This window comes from Asparagus officinalis, chromosome 8 (genome assembly GCF_001876935.1).
Source record: "Asparagus officinalis chromosome 8, Aspof.V1, whole genome shotgun sequence".
NCBI lineage: Eukaryota > Viridiplantae > Streptophyta > Magnoliopsida > Asparagales > Asparagaceae > Asparagus > Asparagus officinalis.
Window position 1 is genome coordinate 18236108 of NC_033801.1, and position 21888 is coordinate 18257995.

Below are 21888 nucleotides of genomic sequence, written 5' to 3' on the forward strand. Positions count from 1 at the left end.
CTCAGTGCAACAAGTCAAGTAGATTCTGTATGCAAATTCTGGACTAAGTTCATCTAACGAGTTCCTTAATTACCCTTATCTGTTTCCATGATGAAGCAAAATATCAAAAGTAGATACGAATACTAATTGATTCTAAATAATATTTTTTTGGTAGCTGAAGGAAGTGTTCCTTTTCTATCCCAGTAGCATCAAATCTGACCTCAGCTTGTTTGATGCATTCTTTTTGGTTTGGACGGGCTCTTGTGTTCATTTTTATCCTTATAGGAACAGGAATTGGATGAAGGTCAGCAGTGGTACGATTGTAATACAAATTTGGATTTTGGTTTTATCACAAAGGTGCCAGATAGGAAAAGATTTGGCAGGAACTTAATGGAGATGGCTAGCCAAAAGAGCCAGTGGTGGTAGGAAGCCTAATTTCTTAGTAGAAGAAACTTCAAATTTACATTGATTATGTAAGGCACAGCAGGCTTCTACCAATTAAGATGTGATTATATTTGGATGATGTTGGGACAAACCTGTAGCCTAATAGAGCAGGATCGCAGCAATAGTAGAGCAAAATAGAGATAAAAGTTGGACACACAGATTTACGTGGTTCGGCACTTGATTGCCTACGTCTACGGGAAAGAATAGAAGAATCCACTATGAGGAGAAAACTCTGGAGTTACAAACTCTCTCTCTTTACAAGGAGAAACTCTCTCTATTTTTTCTCTCTCACTCTTCTATATAAGAAGTTGTTTCTGGGATGAGATTTTCTTAAGGATTTGGAGCCTATTTATAGGATTTTGAAAAACACTATGCATAATAAAATAATAATAAATTACTATGCATTTATATTATAATAATAATGTGGGGCCCGCTCCTTTATCCAAAGTCAAAAAAAGCTGCTGCTTTCGGCTGATTGATTGGTGGCTTTTGTTATTGTTAGACGCCTGACAATCTCCCACTTGAAGATTTGATTGAGTACCAATCATATCTTCACATCATTCTTTCTATCTTGCCATCTTCATGTTGCTTACATCTCTGACAGACCACAGGAGGATCTACACCAAATGAATTTATCAGTATTGACTGTTTTTGTTAAAAAATCTGCTAGGTTATCTTTGGTGTGAATTTTTTGCATATCCACTGTTCCTTCTTCCACTTTCTCACGAACGAAGTGATATTGAACTCGAATGTGTTTGGTTTTTGAATGAAAGGCTGGATTTCTAGCCAAATGCAAAGCACTCTGACTGTCACAAAATAGAGAAATCTTCTTTTGTTCATGGCTGAGTTCCTCTAGCACCATCTTCAACCACATCACCTCTTTACTAGCTTGTGTAGCTGCCACATACTCTGCTTCTGTTGTTGAAGTAGCCACAACTGACTGCAGTTTTAAAACCCAGCTTACAGCTCCGCCAGCAAGTGTAAACACATAGCCTGTGGTGGATTTGCTATTATCACGATCACCTGCATAATCAGAATCAATATATCCACTGATAATAAAATCAGATCCCCCATAACATAATGCAATATTTAAGGTTCCTTGAATGTATCTTAGAATCCTCTTTACAACATTCCAATGTTCTTTACCAGGATTCGCCATGTATCGACTAACCACTCCCACTGCTTGTGCAATGTCTGGTCTTGTACAAATCATCGCGAACATTAAGCTTCCCACTGCTGATGCATACGGTACTCGAGACATCTCCATCCTCTCTTCTTCACTGCTAGGACTCATACTGGAGGATAACTTAAAATTAACAGGAAGTGGGGTAGAAATTAACTTACAATCTTGCATGTTAAAGCGTCACAAGATTTTGTTCAAGTAATTCTTCTGAGAAAGCCAAATCTTCCTATTAACTCTGTCTCGGTAAATTTGCATCCCTAGAATCTTGTTTGCAGATCCTAAATCCTTCATTTCAAATTCCCTAGTCAACTGAGCTTTTAATTCTTTGATACGATCTTTGTTGGGGCCTGCAACCAACATGTCGTCAACATACAACAATAAGATAACAAAGTTATTTTTATCAAACCTCTTGAAATATGCATAAGGATCTGAATTAAGTCTGTTGTATCCAAAGCTCATGATGAATGAATCAAATCTCTTATACCAACACCTCGGCGTCTGCTTTAGACTGTACAGAGATTTTATTCAATCTGCAAACCAAGTTCTCTTTTTTTTCTTCAAAACATTCTGGTTGGAGCATGTAAATTTCTTTTTCAAGATCTCCATGAAGAAATGTTGTTTTCACATCTAGCTGCTCTAGATGTAAGTCAAATCTAGTGCTCATAGCCAGGACTATTCGGACTGTTGTAAGTCGAACTACAGGAGAAAATATTTTATTAAAATCAATACCTTCTTTCTGAGTATATCCTTTTACCACCAATCTAGCACGATATCGCTCCACTTGATCATCGCCATTTCGCTTGATCTTGTAGACCTATTTGTTTCCAATGGTCTTTATTTCTTGTGGTAGTGACACAAGTTCCCAAGTCTTGTTCTTTTGGAGAGCTTCAATTTCTTCCTGCATTACTGCTATCCACAAAGATGCATCTGTGCCATTTATAGCTTCATAAAAAGTTAATGACTCTCCATCTTCTGTTAGAAGACAATATGCAACATTACTCTCCGTAATATACTCCGAGTGTCAAGTCGGTGGTCTTCTCTCACGAGTTGACCTTCGAGCTTCTGGAGCCTCGGACTCGACTGGTTCTTGTACATCATGCTCCGGTGTTGCTTCAGAAGAATTCGGATTATCTTCTACCTGAACAGCTACAGTCTCTGAGTCCTTCCTCGAACTGCTTTCTTTCTCTTCACTTTGTAGTTGGTTCTCTACAAAGATAACATCTCTGTTGATGATAACCTTGTGGGCAGTGGGATCCCACAGGCGATACCCCTTTACTACATCAGCATACTCCAAGAATATGTATTTTCTGGATTTTGAATCCAGCTTTGTAATTTCTTGGGCATTGTACATTACGTATACTAGACTTCCAAATATATGGAGATTAGAATAATCAACTGGCTTGCCAGTCCACATCTCCATCGGCGTCTTCAATTGTATTATAGTTGATGGAGATTGATTCACCACATAACAGGTGGTTTTTACTACTTCCGTCCAAAAGACTTTATCCAGATTTGTAGTTACCAACATAGCTCTTGTTCTTTCCAACAGAGTTCTGTTCATCCGCTCCGCCACTCTATTTTGTTGAGGAGTATAAGCCGTACTGAATTGTCTTTTGATGCCTTCTTGCTTGTAGAATGCTAGGAATTTACCGTCTGTGTATTCTCCTCCATTATCTGACCTAAAGCACTTGATTTTCTTCTCAGATTCAAGCTCGACCAGCGCTTTGTAGGTTTTAAAGACTGAGAACACATCTGTCTTCTTCTTGATAGGATACACCTAACATCTCTTGGAGTAATCATCAATAATGGACACAATGTACTTTGCTCCTCCTAAGGATGTAACTGGTGCTTGCCATACATCAGAATGAACCAATTCCAGAATAGCCTTGCTTCTAGAACTCGATGTGTTGAACTTCAGTCGATGCTGCTTACTTGTAACACAATGCTCGCAGAATGGAAGAGCTACCGAATTAAGTCCAGGAAGCAGCTTCTGATCAGAGAGAATCTTCAAGCCTCGTTCTGATCAGAGAGGATCTAGTGACCCTAGGACTTATAAGATTACCATCATCATGGGTCACACGGGCAGAAGGACCATAATTCTATCTCAATGACAACTCAAAGACTACTTTCTTCTCCTCTAATTTTTTTTCCCTTTATCCACTTCTATGTCTCTGTCCAGTGCATAAGGACAGAATAAACTTTGTCATATATTTTCTTTTCCTCCTCTTTAGCCTCGCCCTTACACTTCTAACCCTAAAATTTATTTCCCCGCATAAGGACAGAATAAACTTTGTCATATATTTTCTTTTCCTCCTCTTTAGCCCCGCCTTTACGCTTCTCACCCTAAAATTTATTTCCCCTCTCCACCTCGTTGGCAACTCAACATGAATACAATAGGAGTTCACTGGAGAGTGGGGTCTCCTCTCGTCTCCTCATCAAGAAGATTGTTGTAAGCTTGATCGCGATGGGGTTAGAGAGAGGAGTTAGAGGAGTTTTGGTGTAAGGGTTAGATACAATTAATTTAAGATGGTATCAGAGCATAGTAAGATCATCTCCATCGACTTTGAGCAAAAGAAGTTGGAAAACAAACCCCATTCAAGAAGAAGAAGAAGAAGAAGAAGAAACCCTAGAGAGGGGTTTTCACAACAACTTCCTCAAACATGAGTATGAACATCAATCAACCCTCTATCCCTATTTATGATGGTGAAAACTATGATTATTAGAGTATCAAGATGAAAACCCTTTTCATCTCAGAAGAGATTTGCGATTTGGTGGAGGATGAGTTTGAAGAGCCTACTACAACAACTCTATTCAACAATGAAAAGGAGAACAAGAAGAAAGATGCCAAAGCCCTCTTTTTCCATCTAACAAGTGGTGTTGGAGAAGATTTTTTTTAAAAGAATCATTGGAGCTAAAAAATCTGAGGAGACGGGACATTTTGAAATTGGAGTTCCAAGGGAACACCAAGGTAAGAACCATCAAACTTACAAGCTCCTAAAAGAGAGTTAGAAATTTTGAAAATGAAAGAGAATGAAAATATGAAAGACTACTTCTCTAAAACTATGGGGATAGTTAATCAAATAAAAAGTTATGGTGAAAAGATTAGGATCAAATAGTATGTGAGGAAATTTTGATTAACCGTCCACAAAATTTTGATATCATTATTGCTACTATTGAAGAATTAAAAGATCTCTCCACTTGAGTTGATGGAATCTCATGAGCAAAGGTTGAGTATGCATAATGAAAAATCTCTTGAAAGTGTTTTTCAATCTGAGCTCAATGTAGCCTCTAAAAGTCCACATTAGTTAGCGGCCAAATAGTGATGAAGTTTTTAGAGGTGGAAGAAATATATGAGGAATAGAAAGAAATGCAAGAGGAAGATGAAGGAATAGCTTTCAAACAAGAAATTATGAAGCCAATCAAGATCGACGATGTAATATTTACAAGAGATCCTCTCATGTAGAGAAAGATTGTTGGTTCAAAGGCAAGCCTCAACGTCACTATTGCAAGAAGTTTGGCCATGTTAAAAAAGATTGTCGATTCAAGAATGAGTAAGCAAACACACTAAAGTGAAAGAGAATAGTGACAACACTTTCTATGCATGCCAAAGCGCCTCTGAGTTCAAAAATGATGTATGGTTCATTGATAGTGGGTGTAGCAATCATATGATCAGTGACAAGTCTATTTTCATAAATATTGATGCTTCTTTTACCTCTCAAGTGAAAACGAGAAATAATGCAATTGCTCAAGCAAAAGGCAAAGACGCCATTGCCATTAACACAAAGAAAGGGAGAAAGTTTGTTCGTGATGTTTTACTAATTTTGGATGTTGATGCAAATCTTTTTAATGTTGGTCAGTTGATGGAGCATGAGCATATTGTCAGCTTTTAAGATAATGTGTGTGAGATATATGACAAGAGAAGTCAAAGAAATCTTATGTCAACTATCAAAATGAAGAAGAATAGAAATTTTCCTTTTCGCTCTTCGATATGCCAAAGATGTTGCTATCAAGATAGAGGTGAATGATCAATCATGGCTATAGCACCAAAGATATGAGCACTTGAATTTTCAAAGCTTGTTGAGTTTACATCAAAGAAGGATGGTGTATGGTCTACTAGCAGCACAAGAGAAGCATGAATTTTCTGAGGGGTGTGCACTAGGAAAGCAACACTGAGAAGCTTTTTCAAAAGAGAAAGCATGGAGAGGCAAAGCACCATTGGAGCTCGTTCACACCGATGAATGCGGTCCTATGAAAACACCATCACATGCCAACAACCTCTAATTTCTAACTTTCATTGATGATTTTTCTACAATGACATGGGTTTACTTCATGAAGCATGAATCTAAAGTTTTCTCTTTTTCAAGAAATTCAAGAGTCTTTTTGAGAGACAAAGTGGGCAATATATCAAAGTGCTTATTAGTGATCAAGGAGGTGAATACAACTTAAGAGAATTCGACAAATTTTGTGAAGATATTGGCTTGCAAACGCAATAACAACATGATACACACCTCAACAAAATGGAGTGGTTAAGAGGAGGAATCGCGCCATTATGGAGATGGCAAGATCCATGATCAAAGCTAAAGGTCTTCCTACGAAAGCAGTGTATATAGCGATCTACTTGATGAATAGATGTCCAACAAAAGCTCTTAAAGATAAAACACCATTTGAAGCATGGAGTAGGAGAAAGCCTTCGGTAAATCATTTTAAGGTATATGGTTGTGTATGCTATGCTCATGTTACCAAAGAAAAGAGAAGCAAGCTTGATGAAACTAGTAAAAAATGCATCTTTGTTGTCTATAGCTCAAAATCAAAAGGCTATAGGGTCTTTAGCTTGAAGAAAGACAAAGTCATCATTAGTAGAGATGTGCTCTTTAATAAGAAAGCTTCATGTGATTGGAAAGAGAAACATGTCCAAGAAGATGTTATGATGGTCGAGAAAACTTACTAATAAAAAGAAAGTGAAGAAATAAAGATTTACAAGAAGTGCGAATTCAAGCATCTCTAATTGCAAGCCCACCAACAAGTTCAAGCTCAAGTTCAACTCCAAACTCAACTACGATAAGAATGAAAAGTCTGGTGATTCTTACGGTACATGCAATTTTTCTGTGGTGGAGTCAAGTTGCTACGAAGAAGACAAAGATGAAGAAGTGTGGAAACGAGCAATGAAACAAGCAATGCAATAGGAGATAAATGTGATTGAGAAAAATAAAACTTGGGAGTTGGTGGAAAAGCCCAAATATAAAGAAGTCATTGGCCTCAAGTGGATCTACAAAACAAAGCACAATGCAGATTATTCCATTCAAAGGCATAAAGCAAGATTAGTGGTTGTCAACTACCGGGAGTTGACTACAATAAAATAGTTACATTGGTTGCTCAACATGACACTATTGACACTCATTGCCTTGGCGGCACATAAAGGGTGGTCCTCACATCAATTAGATGTGAAATTAGCATTCGTGTTAAATGAAATATGTCTTCATGAACTTCATACATGTCATGTACTGTCCAGTTTCCAGTCAAACGCAATTAATAAACATGCATGAATAACTTGCTGACTATCTGTATTCAGTTTTCACATGAGGTTATGAGCATTATTGTTGGGGTACATTTATATTTGTATTCTGTTGGAACCCATCTAACATACTTTCACACATATGGCAAATTTGTATGAGGTGTTTTAAAGGTTGCACAAAGCGACATTAATTGTATGGATCATTGGTGTGAATGTTCTTTTGATCTGCAGTTTGTTATTTCATGTAAATGCCCTTTTTCTTAGCTGTAACAGCCTCAGTAGACTAAGTGCATTAAGTTTATTAGTTACTACAAACCTTCAACTAAACTAGATGGTATCCCATGTCATGAAAATCTCTTGACATCAGCGCCTTCAGAATAATAAATGTATACCAAGGTTTTTCTTTTTTCAGAAAGAGTAGCACAAGTAAGTCATTCATATTGTATATTTAGATTATACAACAATAGAGCACATATATATTGCTCTTTGATTAACATAGTACAAAGGTAGCACACAAACACGTCTTCAGTGGAGAAACTGTAAGATGATTACGCACATAATATACCCCCCTCACATTCCTGAATCATGAGACTTGGTTCAATCAATTCTGCAATTGAACATGAGAAGAATAGGTTAGAAAGTACACTCTTAAGATAATTGTTTTTAGGAACTACTTTCAAAATTTGCAGTTTGGCAAGAAGTTGAACTGTAATCGGGATAAGAGAATGGACACATTTTATCCCACTAAGAAAACATATCAAATTATGATTTTAAGTTAAAATATGCTCTCTTAATCTAGACTATGGATCCGAAATAACTCTGGATTTGGATAATGAGAGGATAGTTGACAAGGTAAAGCCAAAAATGTCATGGAGTTATAAGAAAGGAAGATTTTAATAGTTTGTTGATCGTCTGACATACTTGGAGCAATCCAGATTGGGAGACACAGTGAAAGGCAAGGTGATGTTGCAGCTCCCTGGCAGTGCCTTTGCTGCTTCTATGTTAGGCTTGACCTTGGACACAACATTCATGATGCAACTGCATGCAGCCCTTCTATCAGCTGTACTCGATGTAGCAGATGCCAAGGTTGTGACCCCATTGCAGCAAGCAGTTGATGGGCTCCCACTGCTGGTTGTTAGATAGCTGACACAGGGTGTCAAGTCCTTGAGAACATCACTGCACCCAATATCAGCCTCTGAGCTTTGGAAGAGCTGCAGTGAGAGAAGAAACAGACCAAGGATGGAAAAATATTGCTTCATGATTGGAAGTGTTTTGAACTTCAGGAACAAGCTTGGTTAGTTCTACTAGTTTTCTTGCTTTTTATAGATGTTTGGAGCAGTATGTGTGCAATAAAGGAGAAAGTTTGAATGATTTTTTTTACTTTTGTGAAGTTGCATGGTTGATGCCACTGTCAGAGTCTGGTGAGAATTTTCTTGCATTTGTTTCTTATCCTAACATAGTTGAAGGTGACTAATAACTGAATCAAATTGCTCCATGCTTGATACAAAAGATGATAGTAGTACTGTGCCCAAGTCATATTAGATTCCGGATGCAATTTCTGAGCTAAGTTCATTTGTGATATCCATATTTCATTATGAAGCGAAATCTCGAGAACCGGATGCAAATCCTTATTATTTGGGATTTCAGATTTGTAAGAGCCAATCTAACAATATGGGTTCTAATTCTTGATATCCTAGATTTTGTATATTTTATGTTTCATTACCATGAAATAAGTTGAAAATGTTTAAAATGACCCCATTTGTGTGTCTAGACCAGTTCAAGTACCAGTAGAAACACAAAATACAACAAGTGCTATCAGTTGGGCAGGTAGTTGGATGTTGCATTTCGTATTAGCAAGAAACTGACTCAGCCATACAAATCGATTAGAAAATAGTGGTTTGGTCACTGAAGGAAGAATTTCTCTTCAAACCTGATGGCATCAAATCCTACCTCAGTTCATTTGATGTATTTGTTGTGGTTTTGATTGACTGTTACGTTCATTCTTGACCTTACAGGTTTAGAAATTGGTGAACATCAACAGTAACATAGTAGCACACCTTGGCTTTTAGTTTCCATCAGACAGGTGCTGAAGAAAAAAAAGGTGTTGGCAGGAACTCTGTGGGGAGATATGTATCAAGAAAATGATCATTATTCAAGGGTGGTAGACTGGTAGGCAACCTAATTTCTTAGTAGAAGAAACGTCAAATTTACACACATTAGTCTTCTGCCAATTGAAGACTTGATTAGCTTAAGGTCATTTGGCACTGCGAAGACCCATGACTCTCAAGGTTTTTTTTTTAAGTTGCTGACAACCTGAGTGAATGTGAGTGAGCTGAGGAGATAGGAGAGGATATTCAGGTTGTATTAACGAGCTCTTTAACAGGCCTAAATCAAGAAATATCTAGACCTACCCAGTTTCTCATTATTATGTCACATGAGAAGTTTTAGGGTCTTTACTTGGTAGATTAAAGGGGTTCTTCACTTCCATGAATTTGGTGGGATTTTGCAACTTCCTATTGGAAAAATGGAGCCCACAAGTATAAAATCCTGGAATTTTATCAAAAATTTTATCAAATACACTATTTGGCTAGCATTTAAATTATAGGAATTTGGGGTTGCAACTTTGGATAGATGAATCAAGCGTGATCTATGAAAATTTATTTAATTTCAATCAAACAAAATTAACGTACAACCAAACAAAATTTTAGTTAGATTTTGTCCTTCGTGCAAATCCTCTTCACTATCAATTGTAACAAGATTTTGGGTATAGGTTTTCAAGATTTAACTTGTAATGAAAACCTTGGAGATGGAATCCGCAAACCAAACAATCTTTAAGATTGTGGAGGACCAATGACAACAACATTGACAAGCTGAAGAAGGGAATTACACCTTTCTTAGGATCATTAATGGTCTAACTGATGCCGAATTGGGGAAACCAACATTTAGAGGGCGTTATACTATAGTTTTGCTCTGTTTGAGGATGAAGAGGACAGAACAGATAATCTTTTAAACTGATAACTAATCATCAGAAAGAAAAGCCCTAAGGCTTTCTTTCTGGGGAGGGGAACATGTAGGGTAAAACCAGATCTACGAAAATCAGATTGTGTATGAGTGGAAACATCTTATGTCTAGGGAAGTCAGTATTGGTCAGATTCCAGCATCCATATTTAGAAAACAAGGGAACATTTTAACATCAATAGGATATCAATATTATTCTAGAACAACATTTTCTTTGTTGCAGCGACGGGATTCACAGACACAGAAGATGTCTATAAAAGAGTGGAGAATAACAATACTGAATAAACACAGTGAAGACAAATAGAACAGCATACAAGGATTTAACGTGGTTCGATCAGTATGACCTACGTCCACGGACGAAAACAACAGAGAACTTCACTAATCACAAAAGAGAAGATTACAAAGGGACATCACTCTAATATCTCACCAAACTCACACAAAGAAAAGAACACTCAAAGAAACTCCCTTTTCTTCTCTCTTCAAATCTCTCTTTCTTCTCTCTGTTTTGAATTTTTGTTCGATGCTCTAACCTTCACCACTCTCCTCTATTTGTAGCCTTCAAAATAGTTGGTGAAATAATGTTTTGGATTGGTGGAATGGTGTTTGGTTGGTGGAACAGTGTTTGAGTTTGGTTGGTCAAAGTTTTGGATTCAAAGTCATATTTCACAAATCTCCACATTGACTTTGAATATAAAGATCTTCTCTTTACTTTTGCTGTCTCGCCAGAAGCCCCTTACGGGCTTAACCTCCATTTTGTTAAACTCCAAGCAATTCGAGATAATGCTCGAACTTGCGTGAAGGTATGGGCTTCGTCATCATATCTGCTGGATTATCAGCAGTACTAATTCTCTTAATCTTAATGACTTTAATTTCTCTGATAAAATGATACTTGATATCTATATGTTTGGTTCTTTCATGATACATCTGATGCTTCGTCAAATGTATAGCACTCTGGCTGTCATAAAATACCGTAGTAACACCTTGGTGTAAGCCGAGATCTTCAACCAAACCTCTCAACCAAATGACTTCTTTCACTGTTTCTGTCACTGTCATATACTCTGCCTGTAAGGTAGACAAAACAACTGTCGACTGTAGAGTCACTTTTCAAATAATGACACTATCTGAAAGAGTGAATACATAACCTATCAGGGATCGTCTCTTATCCAAATTGCCCGTATAATCTGAATTTGAATAGCCAAGTATTCTGCAATCTGAGTTTGTGTTCCTGCCAAAATATAAATCAATATTAGCTGATCCTCTTAAATATCTAAGTACCCATTTTACAGCCTGTCAATGGGCCTTTCCAAGCTTATCCATATACCGACTTACAACACTGACTGCATGTGAAATATCTAGATGGGTGCAGATCATAACATCCATATTATTTTTAACTACACTAGCATAAGGAACACAAGACATGTACTGCTCCTCCTCAGTCTGAGGTGATAAATCTGTTGAAAGATGAAAATGAGTAGCAAACGAAGTTTTCACTAGCTTAGCATCAAGCATGTCAAATCTCTCCAACATCTTCTTGATGTATTTCGCCTGAGATAGGAATAAACTTTCTTCTCGCATGTTTCTGTGGATCTCCATCCCCAAAATCTTCTTTGCTGCTCCCAAATCCTTCATCTCAAACTCATGTTTGAGTTGAGATTTTAACTTGTTGATTTTTAACATATCTTTAGCTGCAATCAACATGTCATCAACATACAAAAGCAAATACACAAAAAAATCATCATTGAGCTTTTTATGATAAACACAACTATCATATTTACTCCTGAAGTAACTATGCACGAACATGAAAGTATCAAATCTCAAATACTACTATCTCGGAGACTGGTTTAACCCATAAAAAGATTTCTTCAACATGCACGTATGATCTTCTTTTTCTTCAACAATGAACCCCTCTGGTTGATGCATAAAGATCTGTTCCTCAAGCTTGCGATATAGAAAAGCCGTCTTCACATCAAGTTGCTCAAGCTCCAAATTAAAATGAGCAATCATGACAACCAACATGCGGATTGATGTGTATTTTATAACTGGAGAGAATACTTTATTGAAGCCTACACCTTCTATTTGACTAATAACCTTTAGCTACCAAGCATGCCTTGTACCTTACAGAATCTGTATCTGGAGCTCCTTTTTTTTCTTGAACACCCATTTACAGCCAACGATCTTCTGCCCCATTAGTGGTTTCACTAACTCCCATGTCTTATTCTTGTGAAGAGACTCCATCTCTTCAGTCATTGTAACTGTCTAATTTGTAGTGTCATTGCACTAATAGCCTCATTATAGGTAAAAGGCTATAGAATCTTAATCGATTCTGCTATACTCAAAGCATAAGCAAGCATATCTATATAGTATTGAGGAGGTCAGATTTGCCTTTTTATTTTCTCGATGGCAATATTATACTGTTACTCTTACGATGTATCAGCATCTGAAGTTGAACCTTTCGCAGTATCAACTTGTTCCATATGAACGCCCTTAAACACTCTCTTTGAAGCTGAGCTCTCTAGCTCCACCTGCTTGCTAGATTTATTTTCAGAACCAGTAGTGTCAATAACAAACTCCTTTTTCGGGTGAAGTATGGATTTCTCATCAAAAGTGATATCCCTACTAATAATAAACTTAGGTGATTTGGGATCAGAACACCACAATCTATATCCCTTCACCCCAGTAGTATATCCTACAAAGATAACTTTCTTTGCTCTGGGTTCAAACTTATCATCATTAACATAAAGATAAACAGAGCAACCAAATACTTTTAAATGAGTAATTAGCAGGGGCACCAGACCATACATCTTCTGGAGTCTTAAAATTAATTGCTATTTGTTTATCAAATAACAAGCTGTATTGACTGTCTCGGCTCAAAAGTATGTTGACAAACCAGCATTAGAGAGCATGTACCGAGCTCTCTCTAAAAGTGTTCTGTTCATCCTTTGTGCAACTTTATTTTGATGTGGTGTATGTCAAACTGTACGATGACGTACAATACATTCATTCTTACAGAACTAGTCAAACTCTGTACAACAAAACTCCATCCCATTATCGATTCTGAGGCGCTTTACTTTCTTTCATGTTTGCTTCTCAATCATAACCTTCCATTGCTTGAAGGTTACAAATATATCACTCTTATGCTTCAAAGAATACACCCAAACTTTTTTGGAATAATTATCATCAATGTTAGCAGAAAACGAACTCCACCTTTCAATTGAACCTGAGAAGGACCCCAAATATCTGAATGAATATAATCTAAAGTACCATTGGTTCCGTGGACACCGGTACTAAAGAAGACTATGGTGTTTACCGAAAACACAATGCTCACAAAAGTCTAGTTTGCTAGTTTTCTGACCACAAAACAGACCTTGTTTGCTCAATACATCTAGTCCTCTCTCACTCATATGTTCTAACCGCATATGTCATAAATGTGTCGTGTCAGAATCTGAATCCTCTGAGGATGACACTACTGCAGCACCTGTCACTACACTTCCTTCAAGGATATATAGGATACTTATCTTCTTTCCTTTCATCACAATAAGGGAGCATTTACTTACTCTCAAAACTCCACCTTCAGCCGAAAACTTAAAATCATTTGAGTTAAGGGTGGCTAAAGAAATGAGGTTCTTCTTTAACTTTGGTATATGTCGGACATTGCTTAATATTCTAACAATACCATCATGGGTTATAATCTTAATTGATCTGATACCAATAGTCTTGCAAGACATGTTATTTTCTAACAAGACATTCCCACCATCAATAGACTGATATGTGACAAACCAATCCATATGCGGACACATATGGTAGGAACAACCCGAATTAAGAATTCACTCATCTTATAAATGAGTATTAATACTAACTGAAAGAATTTCATGTGAACTAGAAGACTCTTTGGTTACATGGCAACTAAAGGTTTCACCTCCTCAGACTTTGACTGTGAATTATCCTTTGTTTTGAACGATGGACAATTAGGTTTTATATGCCCATACTTGTGATAGTAATAACATTCAATATTTTTTCTTGGTCTGGACTTTGATCTAGACATGTTTTTAGATTTGCCTCTACCACTAACACCCTTTTTAGGACGACCATGAGCGAATAAGCCTTTAACTTGATTCTCTCCTCCTACGACAGACACTTTTTTGTCTTAACTCTTTTGAATGTAAGACTGATTTGACATCCTCTAAAGAAAGTGTCTCTCTACCGTATAACATGCTATTAACAACATTCTCATAGGAAGGAGGTAATGAACATAACAAAATAAGGGCTTGATCTTCTTCATCAATTTTAACACTAATATTCTTTAAATCTATAAGAATAGTGTTAAGTTCATCTAAATGGTTTTTAATCCGCATACCTTCCTTCATGCGAAGGGTGAAGAGGCGTTGCTTCAAGTAGAGCTTATTCATTAGAGATTTCAAGCTCTCCAACTTGAACCACAAACCGACGACGGTATCTTCATTAGCAACCTCCCGCAGGACCTCATCGGCCAAACAGAGCTGTATGGCACTATGCGCTTTTATCTTTAGCTCTTTTTTCTCATCATCGGACATAGATTCTGGTAACTAATCCTTTCCGGACAAGACTTTGAATAATCCATATTGTACTAGGAGAGCCTTTATTTTTACTCTCCACAAACTGAAGCTGTTTCTCCCATCGAATTTTTCCACTTTGTATTTTACAGAAGATATCTTGAAGCCTACTGGAACAGTAATCGTAATTGTGAACAATAACCGTAATTGTGAGTAGTAACAATACTTATGAATAGTACCGTACTCGTGAATAGTATCCCGTGCCTTTAAAGAGTAAATGATAATCTAACTTATTTTATGATATAGAAGATCCACTTTTAGTGGCAGTCACAGAGCATACAATAAGCAGATACACACACTCTAAGCCAGACTTTGATACCAGTTTATTACAGCGACGGGATTCACAGACACAGAAATGTCTATACAAGAGTGAAGAATAACATCACTGAATAAACACAGTGAAGACAAAGAGAACAACACACAATGATTTAACATGGTTCGGTCAGTATGACTTACGTCCACGGGCGAAAACAATAGAGAACTTCACTAATCACAAAAGAGAAGATTACAAAGGGAGATCACTTTAATATTTTACCAAACTCACACAAAGAAGAGAACACTCAAAGAAACTCTCTTTTCTTTTCTCTTCAAATCTCTCTTTCTTCTCTCTGTTCTGAATTTCTGTTCGATGCTCTAACCTTCACCACTCTCCTCGATTTATAGCCTTCAAAAGGGTTGGTTGAATAGTATTTTGGGTTGGTGGAATAGTGTTTGGGTTGGTGGAACAGTGTTTGGGTTTGGTGGGTCAAAATTTTGGATTCAAAGTCGTATTTCACATTCTCAATGACTTAATAATACTCCAATAATTTGTGTAGATTCTAAACAGAGCTGCAGGCACAATGATTCTGCTTAATTATGAGCAGACTTCACAGAAAAAGTGATGACGCTGCATCTGCAACCATCCCATGCAATGTACTGGAATCTTGAGGAAATAAATAGTCTCGATTTCTAGGAGATTGCTTTGTCAGGATCAAATAATCTTTGTGGATTGAAATGTGCTGGAGAGGTTCAAAAGGTAAAAAGTAGTAATATAGAAACCAAAAATAAAAATTTGCTCTGTTTCAGTGTACTGGAAGGAGGATTGCTGCTCTGTTGTTGTGGATTAAGCTAAGGAATATAGGGCAATGTGCTGCTACCAACACCAATGAAATGACACTAGTCAGTGTCAAGCCAACTAGTTTTGCACCTAAGAGGTTATGTTAGCTTTGATATCGTAGAAGTTAGGAAAGAGAGAGGAACAACTTTTCTTGATCTCAATCAGGAGGTGAACTCGAATACCACCACGTACATGAGAAGATACATGAGCAAAGAGTTTGTCATAGTCTCTGCCATTGCATAAAAATCCGAAGTTGTAGTGAAAGTTGAGAATTATAATTTTATATTCTAACATATACCCACAGGTTGAGAGCCCTGTCATGTGCGAAAACATTCACTCACGTAGCGAAATCAATTTTTTTAACATCTGCTTAAAACTCATGGCCAAAAAGATTCGAACATGAGTTGGTTTGAGACCATGTCAAACTCTGCCACTGCACCAAAACTTTGAAGTTGTAGTGAAGGTTGATGGTCATAACTTTACATTCTAACAGAGTTTAGAACCTATTAATTAAATAAAAAAATAATTACATTGGGAGTGAAGGGACATTTTTATCTTCGCTCAAAGGCATCATGGGAATCTGACTCTGTTTATCATAAATATGCTGACTCTGAATTAATTCGGTTTACAAACAATTAATTATTAAATCATGGAGAAAGCATTCTTTAGTAATTCGATTGCAAATTTTCATTTTGGATTATTTCGATGACCCAAGCTGATGCAACCTGACTGATAAGTAATCCAGTGCTTCTTGCCTATGTTAGTCTTAAGTAAGGCAGTGGTTTTTGCGTAATGTTAGTCTTAAGTAAGCCTTTCTTGCCTATATTAAGTCTTCTTTATGAAGTTCTGTGTTTTCAGTAAAGATGACTGTTCATACATACATTCTGTCAACTTTATCTAATGGAGGATGTAAATGATTTTTAGACTCCAAAGTTTCCCTGAACTCAGTTTGTTTGAACTCAGTAAGAGGACAGACATCTTTTACTGACATCTGCTTTTTATTCATCTAGAACGGACAAGCGCTTCCTGATGTCTAAGATGATCTATTAAATAATTTAAATGAATTATCTATACGTGAAAGTGCAACCATGCAATATGTGCTGTTCAGTTTTCTCCCCAAAGAAATGAAGGAACAAAGATCTTTTTTTGTTTTCCACAGGAGATTATGAGTGTAAATGCACATGGATTCATTCAGTTCGTTTTTCGCCTCCAATTATCTTATTACAGCATTTGCATAACTGTCTAAGCACTTAATCTGACTAACCATTTCTAACCTTTTTTTGATAATATAAGGTTCAACATACAAGGCACCAGTTTCTAAATTATTTATATATGGAGAAATGTTCCTAAGGTGGCGCCTTAGGTAATCATCTAAGGACGCAGCCTAAAATCACATGATTGAGCTACATTGTAGATGATCTGCTCCGTTGAACTTGATCTACATATTCTAAAACCCTAACACACCAAGTTTAGGGTGAACCCGTGACCTGTGTTTTTGGTAAACAGTCGCCCGGGCCTGGTCACTGCGACCCCCTTTGTGAGGAGGCACCCCTTCTCCCGAAGTTACGAGGCTATTTTGCCGAGTTCCTTAGAGAGTTGTCTCGCGCCCCTAGGTATTCTCTACCTACCTACCTGTGTCGGTTTCGGGTACAGGTACCCAGAGAGTTGTCTCGCGCCCCTAGGTATTCTCTACCTACCTACCTGTGTCGGTTTCGGGTACAGGTACCATTTTGTTGAAGGTCGTTTGAGCTTTTCCTGGGAGTATGGCATGGGTTACTTCAGCGCCGTAGCGCCTGGTACTTGGACATTGGCTCAAGACATTTCCTCTATCCCTTCTTACCTTGAAAAAGTAAGGTCATCTTGAGTCCTTGAACCGATAACCATCTTTCGGCTAACCTAGCCTCCGTCCATTAGGACCAACAAGGGGTAGTACAGGAATATTCACCAGTTGTCCATAGACTACGCCTTTCGGCCTGATCTTAGGCCCTGACTCACCCTCCGTGGACGAACCTTGTAGAGGAACCCTTAGGTTTTCGGGGCATTGGATTCTCACCAATGTTTGCGTTACTCAAGCCGACATTCTCGCTTCCGCTTCGTCCACACCTGCTTGCGCGGGCGCTTCCCTCTAAGGCGGAACGCTCCCCTACCGATGCATTTTGACATCCCACAGCTTCGGCAGATCGCTTAGCCCCGTTCATCTTCGGCGCAAGAGCGCTCGATCAGTGAGCTATTACGCACTCTTTCAAGGGTGGCTGCTTCTAGGCAAACCTCCTGGCTGTCTCTGCACCCCTACCTCCTTTATCACTGAGCGGTCATTTAGGGGCCTTAGCTGGTGATCCGGGCTGTTTCCCTCTCGACGATGAAGCTTATCCCCCATCGTCTCACTGGCCGACCTTGGCCCCTGTAATTTTGGGGTTAAATCTAGTATTCAGAGCTTGCCTCGATTTGGTACTGCTCTCGCGGCCCGCACCGAAACAGTGCTTTACCCCTAGATGTCCAGTCAACTGCTGCGCCTCAACGCATTTACTTTAAAAGCACGAGTTTAAGAAAATCTTTCTATGGTCAATATTACTCTTCTCTAATTTGAATATTACATTTAAATTTAATCTATTCTAATTCTAATTATATCTTATCTAATCCCACATGAACAATTTATAGCTCAATAATTTAAAAAAAGATTAACAAACTACATGAAATATTATTTTAAATTTTTTATTTAAATCTTAATCTATGTAAATACTAATTAATCCTATATTAACTCCGCATGAACTACCTATAGCTCAGCAATTTTAAAAAAATAAGATTAAGATTTAATTCAAAAAATACACAAAATATCTTTAAAAGTTTAAATTACCCAAAATACCTTGACTTTTCAAAACATAAAACAACAAATATGAAATTTAAAAATTAAAAATAGCCCTCGAGGAATTTAAAAAGTGCAATTACACCCTCAATATTTTTAAAATTATAGAAACAATCTCAAAAGTTCAAATTAGAAAAAAACACCCTAAATTCAGTGACTTCAAAACTTACAAACAACATAGATAGATTTCAGGGATTACCATTAGGCTCTTAAAAACTTAAAATTTATAATAAATAACCTCAAAGTTACATAAACTACAAAAACTCCCTCAAAATTTAAAAATCACAAAAATCCTAACATTTTAAAGTTTATAACCGGTAGACATCACATCTGAAAATTATCAGTAGATTGCTAAAAATTTGAATTTATCAAAAAACAACTCAAACTTTTAGTAATTGTAAAAAACACACTTAAAATTTTAGAGTTGAAAGCCGCTTCTTAACATTTAAAAACTTACCATCAACTCATAAAATACAAAAATTACAAGCACCCAACATAAAATTTAAAATTTTCAAAAAAATAATATTAAAGTTAAAAAAATTACAAAACACACCCTCAAAAGTTTAAAATCACAAAATGCTGAAATTTGGCAATGAAATGAGTAAATGCTTGATATTATTTCATTAAGATATATAAATTTAAGTTTCAATTTAAAGATTATCATTCGTTTTCAGCATCTAAAAGTAGTCTAAGTTGACGTTGATAAAAAATAACAATTACGATAGATTAAAACTATCCAGTTAAGGAATAAAAATTTTAAAAATATATGATAGATTAAAAATTAACGTTACCGTATAAATTTAAGGAACTAGATATAATTTTAGTAATAACATTAATTGATAGAAGACTAAATTACATAAAACTAACAAAAGAATATAATATAATAAGTTAGCATTAATTGATATAATGTATAAACATTCATCTCTGATGTTGATAATATTTATAGAGTGAAAAAATACAATGAATTTTGCATGATAAAACTATCAAGAAGTTTAGAGATATCCTTTAAAAAACCAAGCTGTTTTTATTTCAAATAGAGAAGTGAAGTAAATAAACCCAAAATACGAAAATATTCATGAATCACTTCAACTAACTTTGACAAAAGGTATAATTTTTTCCCAATTAAAAAAAGCATTCATCGTGAAAGATACAAGAAAAATTAGTTTGTATTTATAAATTTTCATACTTTATTCTTGAAATACTAAATGAATCATAAACTTAATATAAAATTACATATAAATAATCTTACAATAAAAACTAAAGTGAAGTCATTGATCAACTATGTTGCGAGATATAATAAGCCAGATAAGATGAGAGAAATCATTATAATGGACAAAAGGTATATACATGATAATTAGTTACAATAGCGTAAGTAAAAAAATTAAAATTGATATTTTTCTTTTTCCTATATGTGGTATGACTCTGTAAGCAAATTTATTTGGGGAAATGACTACCAGTAAAGGATTAGTTTTTTAAAGACACGATCAATGATAAGCACATAATGACACTATTAGATTTCAAGTTCTTTAAATATTAAGGTAACATATTTTAGTACTAAAATTTTTATTAAATGTCACTAAACATAAAATTCACATTATATCTGTCTCAAAATTGTAGAGAAAATATGCATGTTATCGTAAATTATGTTAACAATATATACCAACACAAAGATATAACTTATTGAAGAAATAAAAGAATGGTAAGTAAACCAAGCAAACATACATATAATACAATAAAAAAAATATTACACTTTAAAGCTAATACGCATGGCTTATTTAGAACTAGCTGCTAATATTGAAACATATCCATCAAGGCTCTTTACAAATACAATAAAAATTTAAACTATTGATATATACAATAATCACAATATCAAAGATGTATGATCTTATAAGACCTACTCTAAAATTTTTACAACTTAAAAATACTCTACCAATATACGGACACACTATTGGACCTATAATGTAAAGTTAACTACTATTTATAATAAAGTTGAGCATTGATTCTAGCTTGCAAAGGCTACAACAAGAAGATTGAATAGAGATGTTAATAAGAATGTCCAAATGATAAATATCACAGAATTACTAATAAAGTAGTACCAAGGTGGAGTATCCCTTCTTCATGAAATAAGCATATTAAGATTAAATATTAACATGATAATCTAAGCCAATTTGATAATAAAAAATATAGTTATTTAGTTCAGATCATTGTGGAAAATGACATAGATAGAGTAAAAGTAACATTATTTAATGCGATAGAAACTCTTATTAAATGCACACCAAAAGAATTCATTGTAGAGAAAAGAGAGATAACTCCTAACCTTTTTAAAAAAATAAATTAGAAACAAATATGCATGTTATCGTAAATTGTGTTAACAATATATACTAACACAAAGATACAACTTATTGAAGAAATAAAATAATGGTAAGTAAATCAAGCAAACATACATATAACACAATAAAAAAATATTACACTTTAAAGCTAATACGCATGGCTTATTCAGAGTAAGCTGCTAATATTAAAGCATATCCATCAAGGCTCTTTACAAATACAATAAAAATTTAAACTATTGATATATGCAATAATCACAATATCAAAGAGGTATGATCTTATAAGACATACTCTAAAAATTTCATAACTTAAAAATACTCTACCAATATACGGACACACTATTAGACCTATAATGTAAAGATAACTACTATTTACAATAAAGTTGAGCAATGGTTCTTGCTTGCAAAGGCTACAAGAAGATGATTGGATAGAGATGTTAATAAGAATGTCCAAATGATAAATATTACAGAATTACTAATAAAATAGTATCAAGGTTGAGTAATATCCCTTTTTCATGAAATAAACATGTTAAGATTAAATATTAACATGATAATCTAAGCCAATTTGATAATAAAAATTACAGTTATTTAGTTCAGATCATTGTGGAAAATGGCATAGATAGAGTAAAAGTAACATTATTTAACACGACAGAAACTCTTATTGGATGCACACCAAAAGAATTCATTGTAGAGAAAAAATAGGTAACTCCTAACCTTTTTAAAAAAATAAATTAGAAACACAAAAAATTATATATATATATATAAAATTAACATTTAGTCTCATTGAAACACAAAAATAATCAAAGTCTGTATTTCTAGAATTTTTATTGAACATCAAAAATGCATTTAACTTCTTTGTGAAGTAAGATGAGAAGAC

At 35.6% G+C, this 21888-nt stretch overlaps 1 protein-coding gene and 1 long non-coding RNA gene across 4 annotated transcripts in view; one reads left to right on the forward strand and one right to left on the reverse strand.

Moving 5' to 3' along the window:
• LOC109820243 overlaps positions 1 to 21888 on the forward strand; it is a 31021-nt gene that overhangs the window by 2914 nt on the left and 6219 nt on the right. The gene's annotated exons all lie outside the window — the stretch shown is intronic.
• Positions 7503 to 8417, reverse strand: LOC109820241 (non-specific lipid-transfer protein 8-like). The gene is made up of 2 exons (XM_020386362.1): positions 8040 to 8417; positions 7503 to 7725 (listed from the first exon to the last, which is right to left on the reverse strand). Exons 1-2 carry the CDS (start codon positions 8375 to 8377, stop codon positions 7716 to 7718), a joined length of 348 nt encoding a protein of 115 aa, XP_020241951.1. The 5' UTR covers positions 8378 to 8417; the 3' UTR covers positions 7503 to 7715.

Bases quoted from the DNA above. Each gene is read 5' to 3' on its own strand.
- LOC109820241 (XM_020386362.1), bottom strand. From the start codon at position 8,377: ATGAAGCAATATTTTTCCATCCTTGGTCTGTTTCTTCTCTCACTGCAG.